At 43.2% G+C, this 18,621-nt stretch overlaps 1 protein-coding gene across 10 annotated transcripts in view; it reads left to right on the top strand.

Moving 5' to 3' along the window:
• The first annotated feature begins 4,613 nt into the window (after nt 1-4,613).
• The window catches only part of amot (angiomotin), a 43,477-nt gene continuing 29,469 nt past the window's right edge, over nt 4,614-18,621 (top strand). The window contains exons 1-5 of one of the 10 annotated variants that reach the window (XM_085288049.1): nt 8,642-8,671; nt 9,351-9,490; nt 12,733-12,792; nt 14,196-14,253; nt 16,619-17,609. In XM_085288049.1, the coding sequence (XP_085144175.1) occupies nt 9,419-9,490; nt 12,733-12,792; nt 14,196-14,253; nt 16,619-17,609 (1,181 nt within the window). In that variant the 5' untranslated portion in view covers nt 8,642-8,671; nt 9,351-9,418. Of the gene's footprint in view, nt 4,681-5,261; nt 5,515-5,830; nt 5,942-8,591; nt 8,672-9,350; nt 9,491-12,732; nt 12,793-14,195; nt 14,254-14,288; nt 14,524-16,618; nt 17,610-18,621 lie in introns of those variants that run through there. The other 9 variants (XM_085288041.1, XM_085288042.1, XM_085288043.1 and 6 more) reach the window with 9 other exon arrangements.

Below are 18,621 nucleotides of genomic sequence, written 5' to 3' on the forward strand. Positions count from 1 at the left end.
TGTATGTATGTATGTATATATATGTATATATGTATGTATGTATATATATATATATATGTATGTATATATATATATATATATGTATGTATGTATATATACATACATACATATGTATGTATGTATGTATGTATGTATATATATATATATATATATACGTATGTATGTATATATACGTATGTATGTATATATACGTATGTATGTATATATACGTATGTATGTATATATGTGTATATATACGTATGTATGTATATATGTGTATATATACGTATGTATGTGTGTATATGTGTATATATACGTATGTATGTGTGTATATATATATATACGTATGTATGTATGTATATATGTATATATACGTATGTATGTATATATGTATATATACGTATGTATGTATATATGTATACATACGTATGTATGTATATATGTATACATACGTATGTATGTGTGTATATATGTATATATACGTATGTATGTGTGTATATATATATATACGTATGTATGTGTGTATATATATATATACGTATGTGTGTATATATATATATACGTATGTGTGTATATATATATATACGTATGTGTGTATATATATATATATACGTATGTATGTATATATACGTATGTATGTGTATATATGTGTATATGTATATATGTGTATATATGTATATGTGTATATATATGTATATGTATATATGTGTATATATATGTATATGTATATATCTGTGTGTGTGTGTGTGTGTGTGTGTGTGTGTGTGTGTGTGTGTGAAAAACTCTGCTCTCGCCGTTGTGGGCGGTCTATCCTCCAAGCTCGGGACTACCAGAGGCCTGGGAGCTTGAGGGTCCTGCGCAGTATCTTAGCTGTTCCCAGGACTGCGCTCTTCTGGACAGAGATCTCCGATGTTGTTCCCGGGATCTGCTGGAGCCGTTCGCCTAGTTTGGGAGTCCCCACACCGAGTGCTCCGATTACCACGGGGACCACCGTCACCCTCCACATCTTCTCCAGCTGGTACACTACCAAAACTTTGGACACATTTAATGTTTTTTCTTTAGTTTCATGACTGTTTTAGAGTCTCACTGAAGGCATCCAAACTATGAATGAACACATGGAATTGAAGGAGTTCCCAGAGATGCTGAGCACCTGTTGGCCTTTTTGCCTTCACACTGCGCTCCATCTCATCCCAAACCATCTCCACTGGGTTTAGGTCAGGTGACTGTGGAGGCCAGGCCATCTGGCACAGACATCACTCTCCTTCATGGTCAAACAGCCCTCACACAGCCTGGAGGTGTGTTTGGGCTCATTGTCCTGTCCTGTGGCTGCAGGATGCTGTGGTAGCCATGCTGGTTCAGTTTGCTTTCAATGATGCTTTTCCTTAGTCGTGGTTTCTTTCTTTCACCAGTGTGTGAATGTGTGTGTGAATGGGTGGATGACTGAATGTGTAAAGCGCTATACAGATACAGGCCATTTACCATTTCTTAGCAGCTGTTTGACCATAAAGGCCTGATTCACACAGACTCCTCTGAACATGTAGAGATGTGTCTGCTGCTGGAGCTCTGATCTGAGCTGCTGCTAACTTGTAATTTCTGAGGCTGGTGACTCGGGTGAATGTATCCTCAGCAGCAGAGGAGACTCTTGGTCTTCCTTTCCTGGGCCGATCCTCATGTGATATAGTTTTCATCAAATTTCGTCAAATAGGCCTGTCAGCTGAGTTATTTATCACTTTTTTGTTTGCTACATTATTCCATAAATCTTGCTTCATATATTAGATGTCTTTAACATGTATATATAATGTAGATGCAGTAAAATTAAAGAAAAGCATTAAATAAGAGGCTGTGTCCAAACTTTTGACTGGTATATATAATTAGGGATGTTCCCGGTGACTAATTTCTTAGTGGACTGAGTTCAAAGAAACACTTGGATATTAGGTTAAATTTACATGAGTATAAATGGCTCTTACAGGTTGCTCCAGCCCTTTTATAGTAACAGACCCTTGAGAGTTATTTCCAGGCGACTAAATGTAACCAAATCAGTTATCAAGTGCACCAATCTAGAGGGGAGTTGCCAGGACAGGTGTGACTGGTAGGACCAGGCTTGCAAGGCTGCCCAGGTCTCCGTTTTTTCTTATCAGAGGAGGCAGGGAAGACACCTGGATAACAGAGGCAGTCAGTACTGGGCTAATCCCCTCACCTATCAGGCTCCATCTAAGCTCTGTACTGCCACAAAGACCCATAGCATCAGAGGTTGGGACTTTTAAACAGAGAGCCAATCCAGACTTCTTGGATTGGGGTACCGTTTCCTTCAGATTGACACACTGCTGAAGTACTGCTCTACTTATTGTTGAGATGTTACCATGCCGTAGGAAGGAAGTAATGCTTTGCTTAAAAACTTTCTCTTAAAAGATATTTGGTAGAAACAGGGACAGTCTCTGGAACAAGAAAATGAATTTAGAAACAATGTTGTTCACAGCGTGGATTCTGCCTATTAATGACATTGGGAGGTTGTCCCATGTTTGGAAGACCTGCTTCATTTTGGAGTAAGCTCCAGTTGGGAGAATAGAAGCAGACTGAGTGTAGTAGTAGGGCCAATTTAATTTGAATCTTTTTAAGAGATTCTCAAAAGGTTCCAGAGTTGGGGCCAGAGACTTTATAATTCTGCATGTCTGTGATTGTGTATTATCTTTTGGATAGTTTGTGAAAATTATCGTCAGCAGCTGAGATTCTGGATCATTAATATGCAAATTGTCATGACCATGATCGACAACCATTGATCAAAGGCCATGAGTACCATTCACAGAGAGTTGGGCAGTGGTTGCAATCACAGCATTGTACTGTTTATAAGGTTGGGGAAACCTGCCGTCAGCTGAGCCTGAAGAAGTCACCTGAATGAGTGATGAAATGTTTCTCCCACTGAAAACATCCAGATGAACAGAATCAACTTTTTGCTTACCTGGATGATTGAGCATGCATCAGCACACTCATTTGTTGTCTTGGCTGTGTGGTTAGGAATGTTGTCCTGTTAGAAGATGGACTTTTGTCCCAGTTTGCGATCCATAGAGCTCTGGACACATAACTGCATTCATCTTTCCCTCGACCCTGACTACTCTATCAGTTTCCCAGTTCCCTCTGCTGAAAAACATCCCCACAGCATGATGCTTCCACCACTGTGCTTCACTGTAACGATTTTATTGGCAGACAAGGAGTGGTGCCATGACGCTTGGCATTCAGGCCAAAGAGTTCAACCCTTGTCTCATCAGACCAGAGAATTGTGCTTCTCGTGGTCTGAGAATCCTTTAGGTGCTTTCTGGGAAACTCCAGGTGAGCCGTCACCTTCTACTGAGGAGTGGGCTCAGTCTGATGACTCTACCATACAGGCCTGATTGGTGCTGCAGAAATGGTTGGACTTCTGGAAGGTTCTCTGTCCACAGAGCAACACTGGAGCTCTGTCAGAGTGACCATCAGGTTCTTGGACACCTCCAGCTCCAGGTAGAGTCCTGGTGGCTCCAAATGTCTCCCATCTATGGATAATGGAGTCCACTGTACTCATTGGGACCTTCAATGCTGCAGAATCTCTTCGTACCCTTCTGCAGACCTGTGCCTCGATACAATCCTGTCACTGAGGTCTACAGACAATTCTTTGGACTTCATGGCTTGGTTGGTGCTCTGACACCTGTCCATGGTTTGGACCTTACAGAGACAGGTGTGTACTTTCCAGATCAAGTCCAGTAAACTGAATTTACCACAGGTGGACTCCAGTCAAGTTGTAGACACATCTGACAGATGAACAGTGGAAACAGGAAGCACCTTAGCTCAGATCTGAATGTCACGTAATGTTTTTGTTCGCTATTTTTAATAAATTTGCAAGAACATCAAAGTCTTGTTTTCACTTGTCATTTTGTGTGTAGAATTTTGAAGTGAGAAATGAATTAAATTTTTGAATTAAGCTGTAACATGAAAATATGAGGAAGCGCCGTGAATCCTTTCTGGATGCACTGTAACTTGTTTCTGTGAATCATTGCAGTCTGCTGATGCACTGTTGTTGTCTGACCCCTTTGCAAAGACAAATTAAACCTCACATTGACAACCTGTTTGTGCAGATTCATTTATGTCTAATTTCCATAACATGGTATGGGGCATTTTAAAATGTTTAGCAAAGTAAACCAAAAAAAGTGTTCCTCATAAGATAAGTAGGAAAATATTCAATATAATATGTGTATGATATACAGAAGCTGGTTTATTGGAAATAACTGTTGAATGAGTGTGATCCGGTCAGCCTGTGAGGAGCCCTGGTTAACCAGCTTCTTTTTAATCCCTCTAGCTAAGCTAAATCTGTGGTAGCCTGGCTTATAGCATCAACTTGACTAAATATGTTCATTCCTCCTGATGTTGACTGTGGTTGGTGAACGTGTGTGTGTGTTAGCCAAGACGCAAGGAGAGAATGTGTTGTTGCATTTGTCCCATTACAACACAGTGATATGGGTCCAAGAAAAGATCTGCCAGGGCTCTAATTCAAATGTAATAGAGTTGAATAAAGCAGCGCCACCTTCTGGTGAAGATGGCCTACATGTACTGACCTATATAAGAATACAGTGCAGATGTCACAGAGCCCACTCTGGTCACAAGTCCTGCACCCGTTCACTGACTTCACAGAAATGAGCTGGAAGCTGAATGGCAGATGGCAAAGCTAAAACGCCAGTAAGTGAAAAGAAGTGATGAAAATCACATGATGAAGCAGCCCTGAAGCCCACCATAGACCTGTGGAGCAGAGGTTAGCACTGTTAGCTCACAGCAACAGGGGTCCTGGTCCTCTGTATACAGGAGATTGATAGTAACGCATTATTATCGGCACAGGGTCGAGGCAGGGCTTGAAACTGATGGTGCTAAATGACTGCATGTGGATTTGGGCCGACTGACGTGAAGCAAAACCAACATATGGGCACCTTCTCACGAAATTCCGACAGCACTTAAATGTAGCAGAGCTCTGCCGGGAAACAAAGCCCTCTTTGTCACTTCTTCCCCTTCTTCAGCTTTTTCACGTGAGCGAGGTTAATAAACGACCACTGATCATGTCTGATGACACACTTCGGGCGCAGAGTTGTGCTTTGTAACTTTTTCCTGCTGGTTAGACCTTTGTTAGAGCCCAGTCTGGAGCGCAGGAGAGAGAAGGAGGGATTTCCCTGTTCCAAAAACTTTTTCATCCAGTTTCCATTAAGGAGGGGGAGGGAGGATGGACATTCCTCTCATACTGAGGCCAGGCGGTGTGGGGGGGAGGGGGTGCTTCCTGCCACTTCTCATGTACCGCTTCTTTCTTTACTCCCAACATGGAAAAAGATTCCTTGGCCTCTAACAAACTCTTTTCCCCGGTGAAAGAATAAAAAGCCCTCGGTGACGTCCAAGATGGAGCGGCTGCAGCAGCGCGTTTCGTAACTTCAGGAGAGTTGGTGCCGAGGAGACGACAGAGCAGCAGGGAGCGAACAAAAGGATGTTTCACTGAACTCACGGGCTCGGAAAGTAAACCAGGTTCTTCAGGTAAATCATTTACGTGTGTGCGCGCACATCAACCGGATGCTCCGCTTATCTTTGTCACACTGTTTCAGTCCTGCTGTTGTCATTTTACGGCACCAAACTAAACGGCTGAGAAAAACCAGACTTTCAGCGCGTCGTTCGTGAAGCTTGGTTTGGCTTCGGACTCAGTCATGTGTGCTTTGAATTAACTTCAATAATCAGTGCCAATTCACTGACAGCGTGACGCGTAGGTGGGTGTAGCCTTTACTGCATCCTGGCCTTATCAGTAGGACTCCAGTTAGCTCTGTGTGACATTTGAATGTGAACGTGGGGTCCTTGGAGTGGGTCAGTCTGAAGTGGATGACTCAACAGTTGTTTTGCATTCACAGCGGTGTACTGTCAGTTATCACAGGCGCACAGTAATCTGCGTATGTGACGTTTGGACCTCAGAGTGAGTAACAGAAACTAAACTGGAAATCTTTAACTGACCAGATAAACAAGAAAACTCACTCTATGCAAAAAGCCATAGAGTGATTTTAATTGGGAAATCCATCCATTCATTTTCCCAACTGTTTATCCAAATTGGGCACGAGCCGTGTCCCACGAGCCTGCCCCAACCCTTACAGGGGGTTCGGCATTTCCACACAGCATCATGGCTTTAGTTTCTCTGTTGACACACGCAGACTAAATTCTGATAATTCTCATTTAATTTAAGACTAAACAAGATTGAGTTTAATGATTTAGATTAACTTGTATTTGTAAAATATTTGAAATTGTAGCTTTTAAATAAGCTTGAATTGCCATTAAACACAAAGACTCCAACTGCAGGCCTCGAGGGCCGGTGTCCTGCAGGTTTTACATGTGTCCTTGATCCAACACAGCTGATTTAAATTGCTAAGTGACCTCCTGACCATGTTTTGAAGTTCTCCAGAGACCTGGTAATGAGCTAATCATTTGATTCAGGTGTGTTGACCCAGGGTGAGATCTAAAACCTGCAGGACACCGGCGTTCCTGGCCTACAGCTGGAGTTGGACATCCCTGGAATAGAAGGTGTAGCTGTACAGTCACTGGGCCTTTCTTTTGATTTGAAGATATTTGTTAACAGCACTCTTCAACGAAAGACATTTGCTGCTCCAAAATTTGGAGTTCAGCTTGAGGTGAAAGGGGCAGTCCATGCTAATGTCTAATGTTGGGGTAAGAGTTTCTTTAACTGAAGGGGCCGGGCTCAGCTCCTGTGAAACAGCCCCGCACCATGATCCTCGCTCCACCAAACTGTACACTTGGCACAGCGCAGTCACACAAGCATTGTTCCCAAGTGTGACACTGAACCGGCAACTAGCAGAAGTAGTGAAGGTAGATGACTTTAATCCCTGGGGTTGAGAGGTCGGCAGAGGTAGAGACCAGCAGCCGGGTGGATTTGTGACTGAAGGATCGCAGCTCAGAAAATGGGAAGATTTACAAAATGGTGTTTAGATCAAAAAGACAGGAGATGTTCAAGTTTTCACTGCGAGTGAGCAGGATGCACAGGACAGAGGCTGAGACGGTTTGGACGCGAGCGGCAGCTTTTGATTATTTTAGTAAACAAGTATTCCATTTCTTTTTCGAGTAATTGGATGAGACATCGTTTTGTTTTAATAATCAGCAGTAGAAAAATACAGGTCCTTTAAAATAAACTCCTCATTGGTTTTCATGCTAGAAATGTCAGAGTTCTGCATAGTTTAACTAAACAGAACCTAAAGGAAGTGAGGTCAGAGGTCACATTGTAATGTAACTCCTGTATCTTTACTGTAGACTTGAGTAAACCAAACAGTGGAGGATGGGAGAAGCTCACAGGTTTGCTGATCAGTGGTTTGATGGAGCACCGAGCTAGCGTTTCCCTGTAAAGGTCTGAATGGTTATGACAGTAAGAAGCACTGCTAGAAAAATGTTTTCCCTGCACCAGAGCTCGTTCTCGTGGTTACGACCTTTTGCTCCTGATCATTTGTGTGTAGACAAACTCCGTGTTAAACTGTGACGTTTATTTTCACTGCTGCTGTTGTTTTATCAGCCGTAGCAGCCAGTTTGCTAACATGTCAACAGTTTGCTGATTGACTGGGATCACAGTCCGACTTACAGCTGGTTACACCCCCAACATACCGTTTACCCCCGTTATCCTCTGTTATCCTCGTGCTAACCAGGCCTCACCCTGCTTAGCTTCCAAGATCAGAAAAGGCTGGCTCCAACCTTTAATGTGCTATATCTTGTTTTCACCAGCCACATACCCCAGCACGTACTGCACCCGTGTGTTGTACCTGATTCTTGAATATTGTATCTGACAGTTTAAATATCTGCGGTTGCTTCAGCATCATTCTGCTTGCTTCTTTCATTTTATGTGTCGTGAACAATCTGCACTGATCTTAAGAAACATCTGCAACATGAACGACGGACACTGAGTCAGCACTCTTCTGTTATACTGATATAGAAAGTCCAGAATAAGGACGTCTGCCTTCAGACAGTTCCACATAAACATCTTGGTGGTCTTCACTTAATATCAGATGTGTGAGTGGATGTTGGTGCTCCACAGATCTTTAAAGAAGTGTTGCATGTTATACTGTGCTGAGCTCAGGTGACAGAAGCATGAAATGTGGTTTCCATGTTTGCATGAGCCGTCTCGAGGACAAGTCTACACATTGTTCTTGACTCTTATTTATTTTATTAGAATCATCATGGGTTTTATTTTTCAAGTCCTGAATATTTTCATGCTTTATCTTAGACCGAGTAAATACATGTGCAATAAAGTGCAGTGCGTACATTTAACCAGGAAAGGCATCTGCAGTATGAAAGCACTCCCACTATTTTGTCTTTCTATAGTTTTAAAGACAACAGGAGGAAAAATGTGATCCCACAGTCCATCCTGTTGTTCATAGAGTCACAATGTCATGGTTTGAAACACTTATCACAGAGACGGTTGACAGTCAATGCTGGTTAAGCAATTACACTAGTGCACAGGTATGAAGGTGTGGCTTGGAGCTGAATAGTTGCCAGGTCCACCTCCGAGCTCCACCTGTCAGAGTGTGGGAAGAAACGGGAAAAGAGGTGCGTTGTTTCAAACCTTCAAAACCCAGGTACACATCGCTGTGAGTGGAACAGACATTTTTTCACTGGGATTGCTTTATAAGGAAGGATTCTTTGAGCCACACAGGTATGATATCATTTTAAAAACAAAGAAAAGGTCTGGACAGAAGCTGAATTCAGGTTTGAGCTGTAGAGATAAAATCAGCGCTTTACTGCCATGCAGCAGAGACCAACAGGTGGGAAGAAAAATGTTGCATGTATTTTTTCTGAAGGCTTCACTCTAGCAGGGATCTCTGAAGCATTACATCTGAAACTATTAACACTTTTAGCCAGTACATGTATCAAATGTGCTAAACTGAATGCATACGCTGGACTCTGTAATATAATTTAGCACGATGTAAACAGTCAGAGAACATCAGGAGAATGGAGGCTTACTAAATAAACATGGATTCCTTATTTTTCAACATTATTTTAAACATAAGTGTATTTTAACTTTTGATTTAAGTTCATGTTTCCACTTTCATTGCATGAACAAAGGATATAAGAACCAACAAAACAAGAGGTCATGGGTGTTACAGTAGCATCAGTTGGATTATGTCTTTGCTCTCATGTATGTCAACAGGTGTTGTTAATGGTCGGTTGTGCCGGCAAGATAGGAATTTTTTTCCATCGCTTTTCTCCCAAATCCTTTTGTAAACAGATGGAGTCATTTGGTCTAATAAATGAAGGTGTTTAATTATGTTAATAAAATTTGTGGGGGGTGCTTCTGAAGCCAACATTTTGTAATTTTGCTGCAAACATGACAGGGTGTCTGTACATCAGGAGGTAGAGCAGGTCATCTGCTGACTGGAAGGTTGGTGGTTTGATCCCTCGCATGCCAAATATCCTTGGGCAAGATATTGACCCCAAGTTGCTCTCCGACGCGTCCATCCAAGTGGGAATGTTAGTGAGTACTTAATACAACATTCACTTTCTTCTATTATTTTAATACTTTGAGTACCCCAGGAGAGTAGATAAGAATCAGTCCATTTACTTTCAGAAGGTAGGCATATTTACCCATATTTTCCGGGATATACCTGAGATCTGGAGACCCAAAGCTTGTATAAACCAAGATACCCAGGGTTTGGGAAATAATTGCAGCAACATCCTTCCATATGGGATATGTGGCTGGTGGATATGATGAGCATGAAGAGCCAGCTGAGTTCTGCTTTGACTTTTCCTTGGGAGTGATAAAGAAGTGGATCTGCTTTTTCCAACAAAAGTCCCTCCAGGTTTGAGAGTTGCTTCTTTTTCCCATTAACATGGTTTGTAGAGTCCTTATTCATTATAACCTTACTCTGGTACAGCTTACTTACTAGACCATTGCTGTTCCCGAAACTATAAGCATCCATGAATATCTGGATAACATGAGGAACTTCAATCGGACAGAGACCCTTAATGTTTTGGTCATTGAACAAGTAGATGTAATACTAGAGTGAGCCCACTGTACATATCTTCTGTCTTGTAATGGTGACTTAAAGTCAGGGTCACAGGCATGCCACCTTAATAATTTGGAGTTTGTACTCATTGAGCACTTTCACCCACTGGTTTACTGTTTTAGGGATTTCTTCCTCTTTTTTTCTGTCGAGCCAAGTAATGACTGGACTATTAAATTCCTGATATTTTAGATAATGCCAGGTGATTGGTAGTTATTGAGTCTACAGTGCTTCAGTGGACATGAAAATTTCCAGTGCATCGCAGAGGTATATACAAGGTGTCCTCAAATTGGTGCCTTGAAGCACCAATGGTTGCTGGCTGCTACAATATTTAGTGATGAGACACAAGGTCTTGAATGATCAGGCCCCATCTTATCTGAAAAACCTCGTAGTACTCTTTTACTCCATTGGAGCACTTTGCTCTCAGACTATGGGCTTACTAGTGGTTCCTAGGGCTTTTATGGGAACAGTACGGGAGGCTGCTGACTACAGTATGGGAGGCAGCCTTCAGCTTCAGGGCCTCTCTTCTGTGGAACCAGCTCACAGTTTGAATTCAGGGTGACCGATACACACTCTACTTTAAGGACTTAAACGTTCCTTTTTGGACCAAGCATTTAGTTATGTCTGGAACAGTGCAGTAAATCTAAGCTGCTGGGGTCGTCACATGATGCACAAAGTGTTTCTTCTTCACTCACTGTGTGTTTATACGCCGCTCTGCGTTTAATCATTAGTTATTATTAATCTCCAGCTCTCTTCCACAGCGTGTCTTTGCCCTGTCTCCCCACCCCAACTACACGTGGTAGGTGGCTGCCCCCCTGTCCCTGAGCCTGGTTCTGCTGGAGGTTTCTTCCTGTTAAAAGGGAGTTTTTCCTTCCCACTATCGCCATAGTGCTTGTTCATGAGGGGTCATGTGATTGTTGGGTTTTCTTTATTCGCCTTGCAAAATAAACATCTTGAGACAACTGTTATTTTGGTTATATCCCCAGACACTGGTGTCAAAGTTGTTTACAGAAACAAATCCTCAAAAATCCTGTCCTGAATAAGATTTTATTCATTTTTCCACATAAACTCTGATCTTGGCGTTAGCAAAATTTTGTTACGTTTGTCATGTTCTATGGAACGTGCTGCGTGGAGTGTCTGGACCCTTGTTGTTGGTTCTTGTACAGCTGTTTCAAGAACTTGGTTTGCATTACCAGGAACAAGTCGGACTTGTTCCCAATGCGTTGGACTCCGTCAGGGCTGCCCTTTGGCCCACATCCTCTTTATTATTTTAATGGACAGAATTTCTCGGCGTAGTCAAGTGATGGGCTTCCACTTGGGGACACCCCAACCACAGCCTGTTCAGACTCCTGCCCTCCGGCAGACGGTACCATGGCCTGAGGTACAACGCTGTGCGGGGCTGTGGAAGCTTCTTGCAAACCGCCATAAGACTGTTGAACATTTTTATAGAACAGGGTCAGCTGAAATGGTTCAGCTGGACATCTCTTGGTGAGTTACACTGAGAGGAGATCCATGGGCAAACCCAGGATTATGATAACAAGCTGAAGGCGACTCTAGACACTTACAGTATGCTGTTTTTTGTGTTTTCAGCTTTTTTCCCATTTTTGTGAATTTGACGTCTTCTTGTCAAATTTGGCAGATTCAACATTAAATTAATATTTGAAACTATACAAATTAAAGTTGTTATAGTTATAATTCCAGCTTGGTTCTGGATGGAGTATTGAGAGTTGGAGGTGGCCTCGCTGCTGCTGCGATGCCAGAACATATGAAGCATCCAATCATTATCCCAAAGGACGTGCGTATGACCACACTGCAGGACACACACGAGAAGATTGGACACTGTGGAAGACTGTATATGCTCTCAGAGCTGCAACAGAAATATTGGATTCCTTCTGCTAACTCGGCGCTGAGGAACTTTCTGTCAGGATGCATAATCTGCTGGAACACTAAAGGCAAACCATTGGAACAAACTGGCCAAGAAGACAGACTTCCACCCGATGAACTCCCCGTTACTAATGTGGGAGTGGATCGCTTTGGATTGCTGATTTGAAGCTAGGCCGCAGCACTGTGAAAAGATATGGTGTGCTGCTTACCTGTCGTACAATGTGCACAATTTTAATGTGCACACAATAAACACTGATTCTTGTCTAAATGGCATCTGACTCCAGTAACGGATGACCCAACAGACCCTAACCACTTGCTGCTGATGAGGAAACGGCCAGTTTGCCTCTTAAAACATGTTTGCAATTGCAGGAAATGGCAATATTGAAGTATGCTCGAACTATACATGTCTGTGCTGCAGTGGAGTATGGGTGCGCGTATTTCATGTAAGAATAAGAGCAGTTAAATTACTATGCATGCTTATTTCTGGTGCCTAAAACATATTTTCCCAAAACCTGAAAAGATTTCAATGCCAGAGATAAGCAGTTTCTAGATTTGTCATCCAATATTTGTTCATTGTCCAGATCCTTTGTGTGTATTTAAACAGGAAACAGATTTGGCTGTCATTCAGTATGTGTACACCAATGTTTTCTTCTTGTGTTGTCAAACGTTTCAAACGAACTAAAATGCAGATTGCAACAGGAAGATCCATTGAAATGAATATGACAAAAATAACACGCATATGTAACAAGTCTACCTTGAATCTTGGTGTCTGCTGCACTGATTTTGAGTCCGCATAAAGTCACCATTTTGACCATGTTCCTTCTAACAGGAAGGCCCTCTGACAGAGCCAGGCTTGGGAGAAGCAGCCGTCTACAGGGCCACGTGGGAGGTGAGGGGCAAAGAGAAAGTAGAGAAAAACGGTTACGTGGAACGTGGTGCTCAGAGGACTCATTCCATTATGAGGAGCTGCCCACCACCTATAGCACTATAATAAAGGAGGATTCAAGGTCACCTGATTCAGCTCTAACCAAATCTGAGATTTAGATTATTATTGCTGTCAGATTTCTTGAAAACAGACGGGTGGTAGTTCAGTGCAACCAGACGTCCTGTTCCCCATTCTGCTTTTGATAGCTCTAGAAACCTTTGAGAGTTGATCTCATACTAATACACTAGACTAAGGTATAATCTGGCACGAAATGAATGATCAACTGGAATTTGGATTTAATGAAGAGGGGAGAGTCTCTCCTCCAATAGAAAGCTGACATTGCCCTTCTGTGTCTGTGAACAAAGCAAGTTATTCAGCTAACAGCTGCAATTCTCTGTCGTGTTTAAACGCAGTCTAGTCTAAAGAGCTTTGAAAGAAACTGACTGGATGTCTTTAAGTTTCCTGACAACATTTCATCTCTCATCCAAGAGGCTTCTTCAGTTCCTCTGGGATGAGAGAAATCCAGTCACTTCCATGTTCCTTAAACTAGTATAACCTGGATGACAGAACATACACTGACAAACATGCAGTCTAGTTCGTTCAAGTATAAACATGTTTATGTGAAAAGTCACGTCAGAGCTGCCACAAGCTTCAGACTACAAGGTGACATGTGGGTGAAAAATGACTTTTACAACTTCATTTATGTTACATTAGCAATTCGCTGATAGGCTTTCAAATTAAATGTCAGAATCCACACTTGTGTGAATGAACCATGAAAAACAGCCATTCGATATTAAGTAGATATGCCAAAGTGCAACCAGGTGGTACGTGATATTGGAAGCTGCCTCTGTGTTGCTTTAATATTCGTTAATGACATTGACTGTTAAATTCTAGAATAATAGAAAAAGTAGCTACTGAACATACATCTTTATAAGAAGTACTTTTTGAGTTTTGTTCCCAAAAAATTCTCTGTAAAATGAATCGAAACGACAGCACCACAGTCTGAGGAAGCCGGAGGTTTCTTCCTGTTAAAATGGAGTTTTTCCTTCCCACTGTCGCCAAAGTGCTTGCTCATAGGGGGTCATATGATTGTTGGGTTTGCCTCTGTATGTAGGGTCTGCCTTACAATATAAAGCACCTTGAGGCGACTGTTGTTGTGATTTGGTGCTATATAAATAACATTAGATTGGATTGAGCCACTGTTATAGCTTAGGAAGGCTGTCAGACTCAGGAACGTTAATATGTTGAATACAAATGTTTCTAACTTTGACTCTTTTGTTTTGTTGTATATGTATTTTGCTGAAGTGCAGGCATATCACCAACACTAACTTATTTCTCCTTTTGTCTCATATTTTATTTGCCAACAGATGTTTCGGAAAAAAGCATCTTCCTCCTTGAGAATGAGAAGGATAACAGAAACTAGATGTAATGATTTTCTTTTCTCTACTCTATCGAACAGGGATCACATTCAGTGTTGTCAGTGAAACCATACTAATTTGAATGCAACAGAAAAACTGTGTATGTTTTGCTGCAAATCCTTTGATATACTTTCCCTCAGTTTATTGCTGCTTTGTAGAACTTGTGCCTGAAAGTGGTGACCGTGCACCAGGAAGCTCCCTGCCTACCACCATTACTTTCAAAGAAGAAAGTAGAAGAGACACTACCAGTTTCCATGCTTTACCAGTTATAAATACTGTGAGCAATATTGAGATTAGATGATTGTATTCAAAAAAGAAAACTCCCAACTGGGAAAAGCCACTTTTCCCAGTTGGGAGGTAACGGCACTCGTCTAGACTTTCCACACCTGCTTAGGTTGTTTTCTCAACTAGTACTTCTCAAGGCTCTTGTGCTGCTCCTTGGTGGAGTTGTTATCTGTGATTGCCACTTCTATCAAAGCAGTTTTCTGCTCCTTGCCAACCAGCACAGTGTCTGGCTTCTCAGCGCTGGTCTTAGCCTCTTCAGGTATTTTGCCCCACAGATGATGCATCATCATGGACATCACTGGAGTGTGGGATACCCAGGTACTTGTGCCTATCCTGCTACACTATATTGTCAAAAGTATTAGCTCGTCTGCCCTCACACACATGAAATTGAGTGATGTCCCATTCTTAATTCATAGTGTTTAATATGATGTGGGAATTTTGACCGTTCTTCCCAAAGGTCAGGCACTGACACTGACCCGACCTGGCTCGCACTCTCCACTCAAATTCATCCCAAACATGTTCTTTTGGGTTGAGGTCAGGACTCTGTCCTGGCCAATCAGGTTCTTCCACATCAGTGTGTTTTTAGACTTTGTGCACTGTTGTGCAGTCCTGTTGGAACTGTCAGGTTTGTTAGCGGTGTGAAATTGCCCAAAATTTGTCGGTATGGTGAAGTATTAGGAGTTTGACTGCAGCTAAGAGGCTGAGCCCAAGTCCTGTTTAACTCTAACACGCTGTTCTTGAGCTCATCTGAAATGTCTATAGTGACTGACTCTGAGAAAGTTGCACACTGTGCATTCAAGCATCTTCTGACCCTGCTCTGTGATTTTCATGAATCATGGCGTGCTGTTACCTTTTTGTACCTATGGATCATGGTTTTTTTTCTGCTCATGTTTACTTCTTTACACTGATTATTCATGCTTTCCTGTGGAGGGCATATCTCGAGTGTGTTGGACCTCTTTTATCCACGAATTTCTAGAGAAAGGAGGAGACCCCTGGTGTCTTTCCTGAGATGGATAGCAGGCTTCCAAATATTGAGAGTCAGTAAATATATCATAATGAGTAGGTGCCTTGGTAACATATTGTACAGGACCACATGATTGTGAATCATGCAGTGAACACTGTCCCGTTAGGACTGATCTTTTCGTGTTGGGACACTACTTGCAGATGAAACGGACTGCTCTGGTAACAGCGATCCTTCATGGATGTCCTGCAGGATTTGCAAATGAATCTCAGAAACTGTTTTCAGAATCTTTACAATGACAAGGAAAGGTAGCAAATACCCTGTGCCATTTGCAGTTTAAACCCTTTTATATCACTTTATATCTGCAATTGTTGCATTTTTAATGGCATTTTTTAAACTTAAAAATAAATGAATAAAAAAACGTATAGAAGTTTTTCATAGGAATCATCCAAACTTTGGATCATATCACCTTCAGGCAAATTGAAGACTTTGGACGTGACCCAGGGTTTGAAAATATAAAAAATATCCACATAATGATTATTTTCCAAGTTATAACTAGTGTTTCTAGAATTGTGTTGTATTTGAACGGGTCTGTCTACTGATATTTTTGTTTTTGTGTGAAGATTTGTCATATTTGCTCAATCCAGCATGAAATCTGAAAGCAAATCATTCACAGCTTGTTGTTCAACGTTTGCACCATGAAATTGTAATGCAAATAAGTTTGAGCAGAAAGCCCTCGTTGATTGGAGAATGACCTGTGTGTCTTATTGAGACGGGCACGTGAACAGTAACAGTGTTACTCTTACAGTGTTTACAGTTAAATGCCCAACGGCCGCCGCCGTCTTCTTTCTGTGGTTTTAACTCCTTAGTTGAGCGTGTGATCGGGGGTTGAGGGCTTGGGTGAATGGTTTCTAATGTTTTTCAGGAATTGTTCCTCCTCCACTTGTGTTCTGTTGTTTGCGCGGGGCAGTGGTGGTGATGGATGCTTCCTGTTCCTGTCTGACCTGAACGTTATTTCTTTCCTCTCGTATCAACTTTACTTTCTCTTTCTTTGACTGTCGATCTCTTGACCCACTAAACTCATTCCTGTCTGTACTCACTGTGGCACTTTCCCTTCTCCTCTCAGGGAATATCGACCGTGGGCGAAGCTTATCCTTCCACGAGGTTTGTGGCCAGCGCGAGGTGGAGATGAGGGCCGCAGCCGAGGAGTCCTCCAACAGCAGCAGTAGTGTAGGAGGCGGCGGCAGCACAGTCCTGCAGCGTCTCTTACAGGAACAAATGAACCGGAATTATGTGCTCCAGCAACAACAAGGTGGAGGAGGAAGTGGTGGAACAGGAGGGGGAGGAGGATACTCGGTGCAGGGACAGGTTGGGCCATCTGATGATCATTCCATGAGCCCCCACATTGCCCGGCAGGAGCCACAGGGACAGGAGTTGCAGACAGACAGCGGCCTGGAGAAGCTGGGCTCCTCCAGAACCGGAGGAGGAGGTGGGAGTAGTGGAGGGGGAGGGGGAGGAGGTAGTAGCGGAGGAGGGAGCAGCCAAGGACAGTGTCCAAACTCTGAAGACCTCCCTACATATGAAGAGGCCAAAGTGCAGTCGCAATATTTTCGGGGCCACGGCCCCCCTCCTCAACCTCAACAGCAGAATAACCAGGCCCAGCAGCCTCCTCTACAAGCGTCTGTGGGCGCCGCCTTCTATGTCACAGGGGTGAACAGCGCCAAGGTGCGCACTGAGGGGCGCCCCACGGTGCAGCGAGTTAGCGGCATGGGGAAGGTCCACCAGGACGATGGGCTGAAGGACCTGAAGCAAGGACACGTTCGGTCGCTTAGTGAGCGACTTATGCAGCTCTCATTGGCCACCAGTGGCGTGAAAGCTCACGCTCCTGTCACTAGCGCCCCACTTTCTCCCCAGCTGCCCCCTCCAGGGCCAGCTGGTGACTTATACAAGACGCAGCATCGTGGCCCACCTCCTGACTACCCATTCAAAGGTATGGGTTCTCCTACCAAGCAGCAGGAGTCGGGAGGCCATTTTTACCAGGAGCAAAGAGGAAGGGAACACTCGAGGGAAGTGCCTCATGTCCGATACCAACCCCCACCAGAGTACGGCTCGTTCAGGTAAGGAGCACGCCCTCACGCAGTTATAGGAAAATACGAATGAGCTACAACTTTCAGCACACTTGTGTTCAGTAGGCTGGAAAACAGACTTCTACAGTAGTTACTATTCCAATAAAGGTGTAGTATTGGTTAAAGTATTGGTTGTTGAACCATTCCCGGATCTTAAAAAGTGACAAGTGGTCTTTTCCTTGTTCATCAAAAACCTCGGTGTTCTCCAGCTCTGCTGTGACTCTGTGCTGTTTACAGCTCAAACACAAGTTTAATCTTTCGGCAAACAACTAGAGAAAAAATAAAAGTACACCAAAATATCCTAATACTACCTTATACTCGTGGCTCAAGAGTTGGGAGTTCGCCTTGTAATCGGAAGGTTGCCGGTTCGAGCCCCGGCTCGGACAGTCTCGGTCGTTGTGTCCTTGGGCAAGACGCTTCACCCGTTGCCTACTGGTGGTCAGAGGGCCCGGTGGCGCCAGTGTCCGGCAGCCTCGCCTCTGTCAGTGCCCCAGGGTGGCTGTGGCTACAATGTAGCTGCCATCACCAGTGTGTGAATGTGTGTGTGACTGGATATGTAAAGCGCTTTGGGGTCCTTAGGGACTAGTAAAGCGCTATATAAATACAGGCCGTTTACACAACCCAATTGTGTAGCATGGTGGAGGGAGTTTTTACAGAAGCATGCGAAGGCAGCAGTCCACGAGGACCGTGGCCTAGGACTCCCATGTCAGTCAGCACCAGAATGATTGGAGAAAGATCCGTTTTAGGTTTGGGAATGGCAGCTTCAAAGCGTGGAGCTGCGGCGTCCGTTGATCAAGACGTCCCAGAAATATTGATGAGCTGAGACTGATTTACTTTTCTCAGCTTACACTGAGTTATCACTTAGTGTGTTCAACAAATAAATTAGAAGTAAAAATAATAAGGCACCCAAAGCGCTTTACAATTCCACTCTCACATTCACACACTGGTGGAGGCAGCTACAGTTGTAGCCACAGCTGCCCTGGGGCAGACTGACAGAAGCCAG

This window comes from Mchenga conophoros, linkage group LG10 (assembly GCF_057382185.1).
Source record: "Mchenga conophoros isolate Kocher_MC1m ecotype Shallow Benthic linkage group LG10, M_conophoros_male_GT1.1, whole genome shotgun sequence".
NCBI lineage: Eukaryota > Metazoa > Chordata > Actinopteri > Cichliformes > Cichlidae > Mchenga > Mchenga conophoros.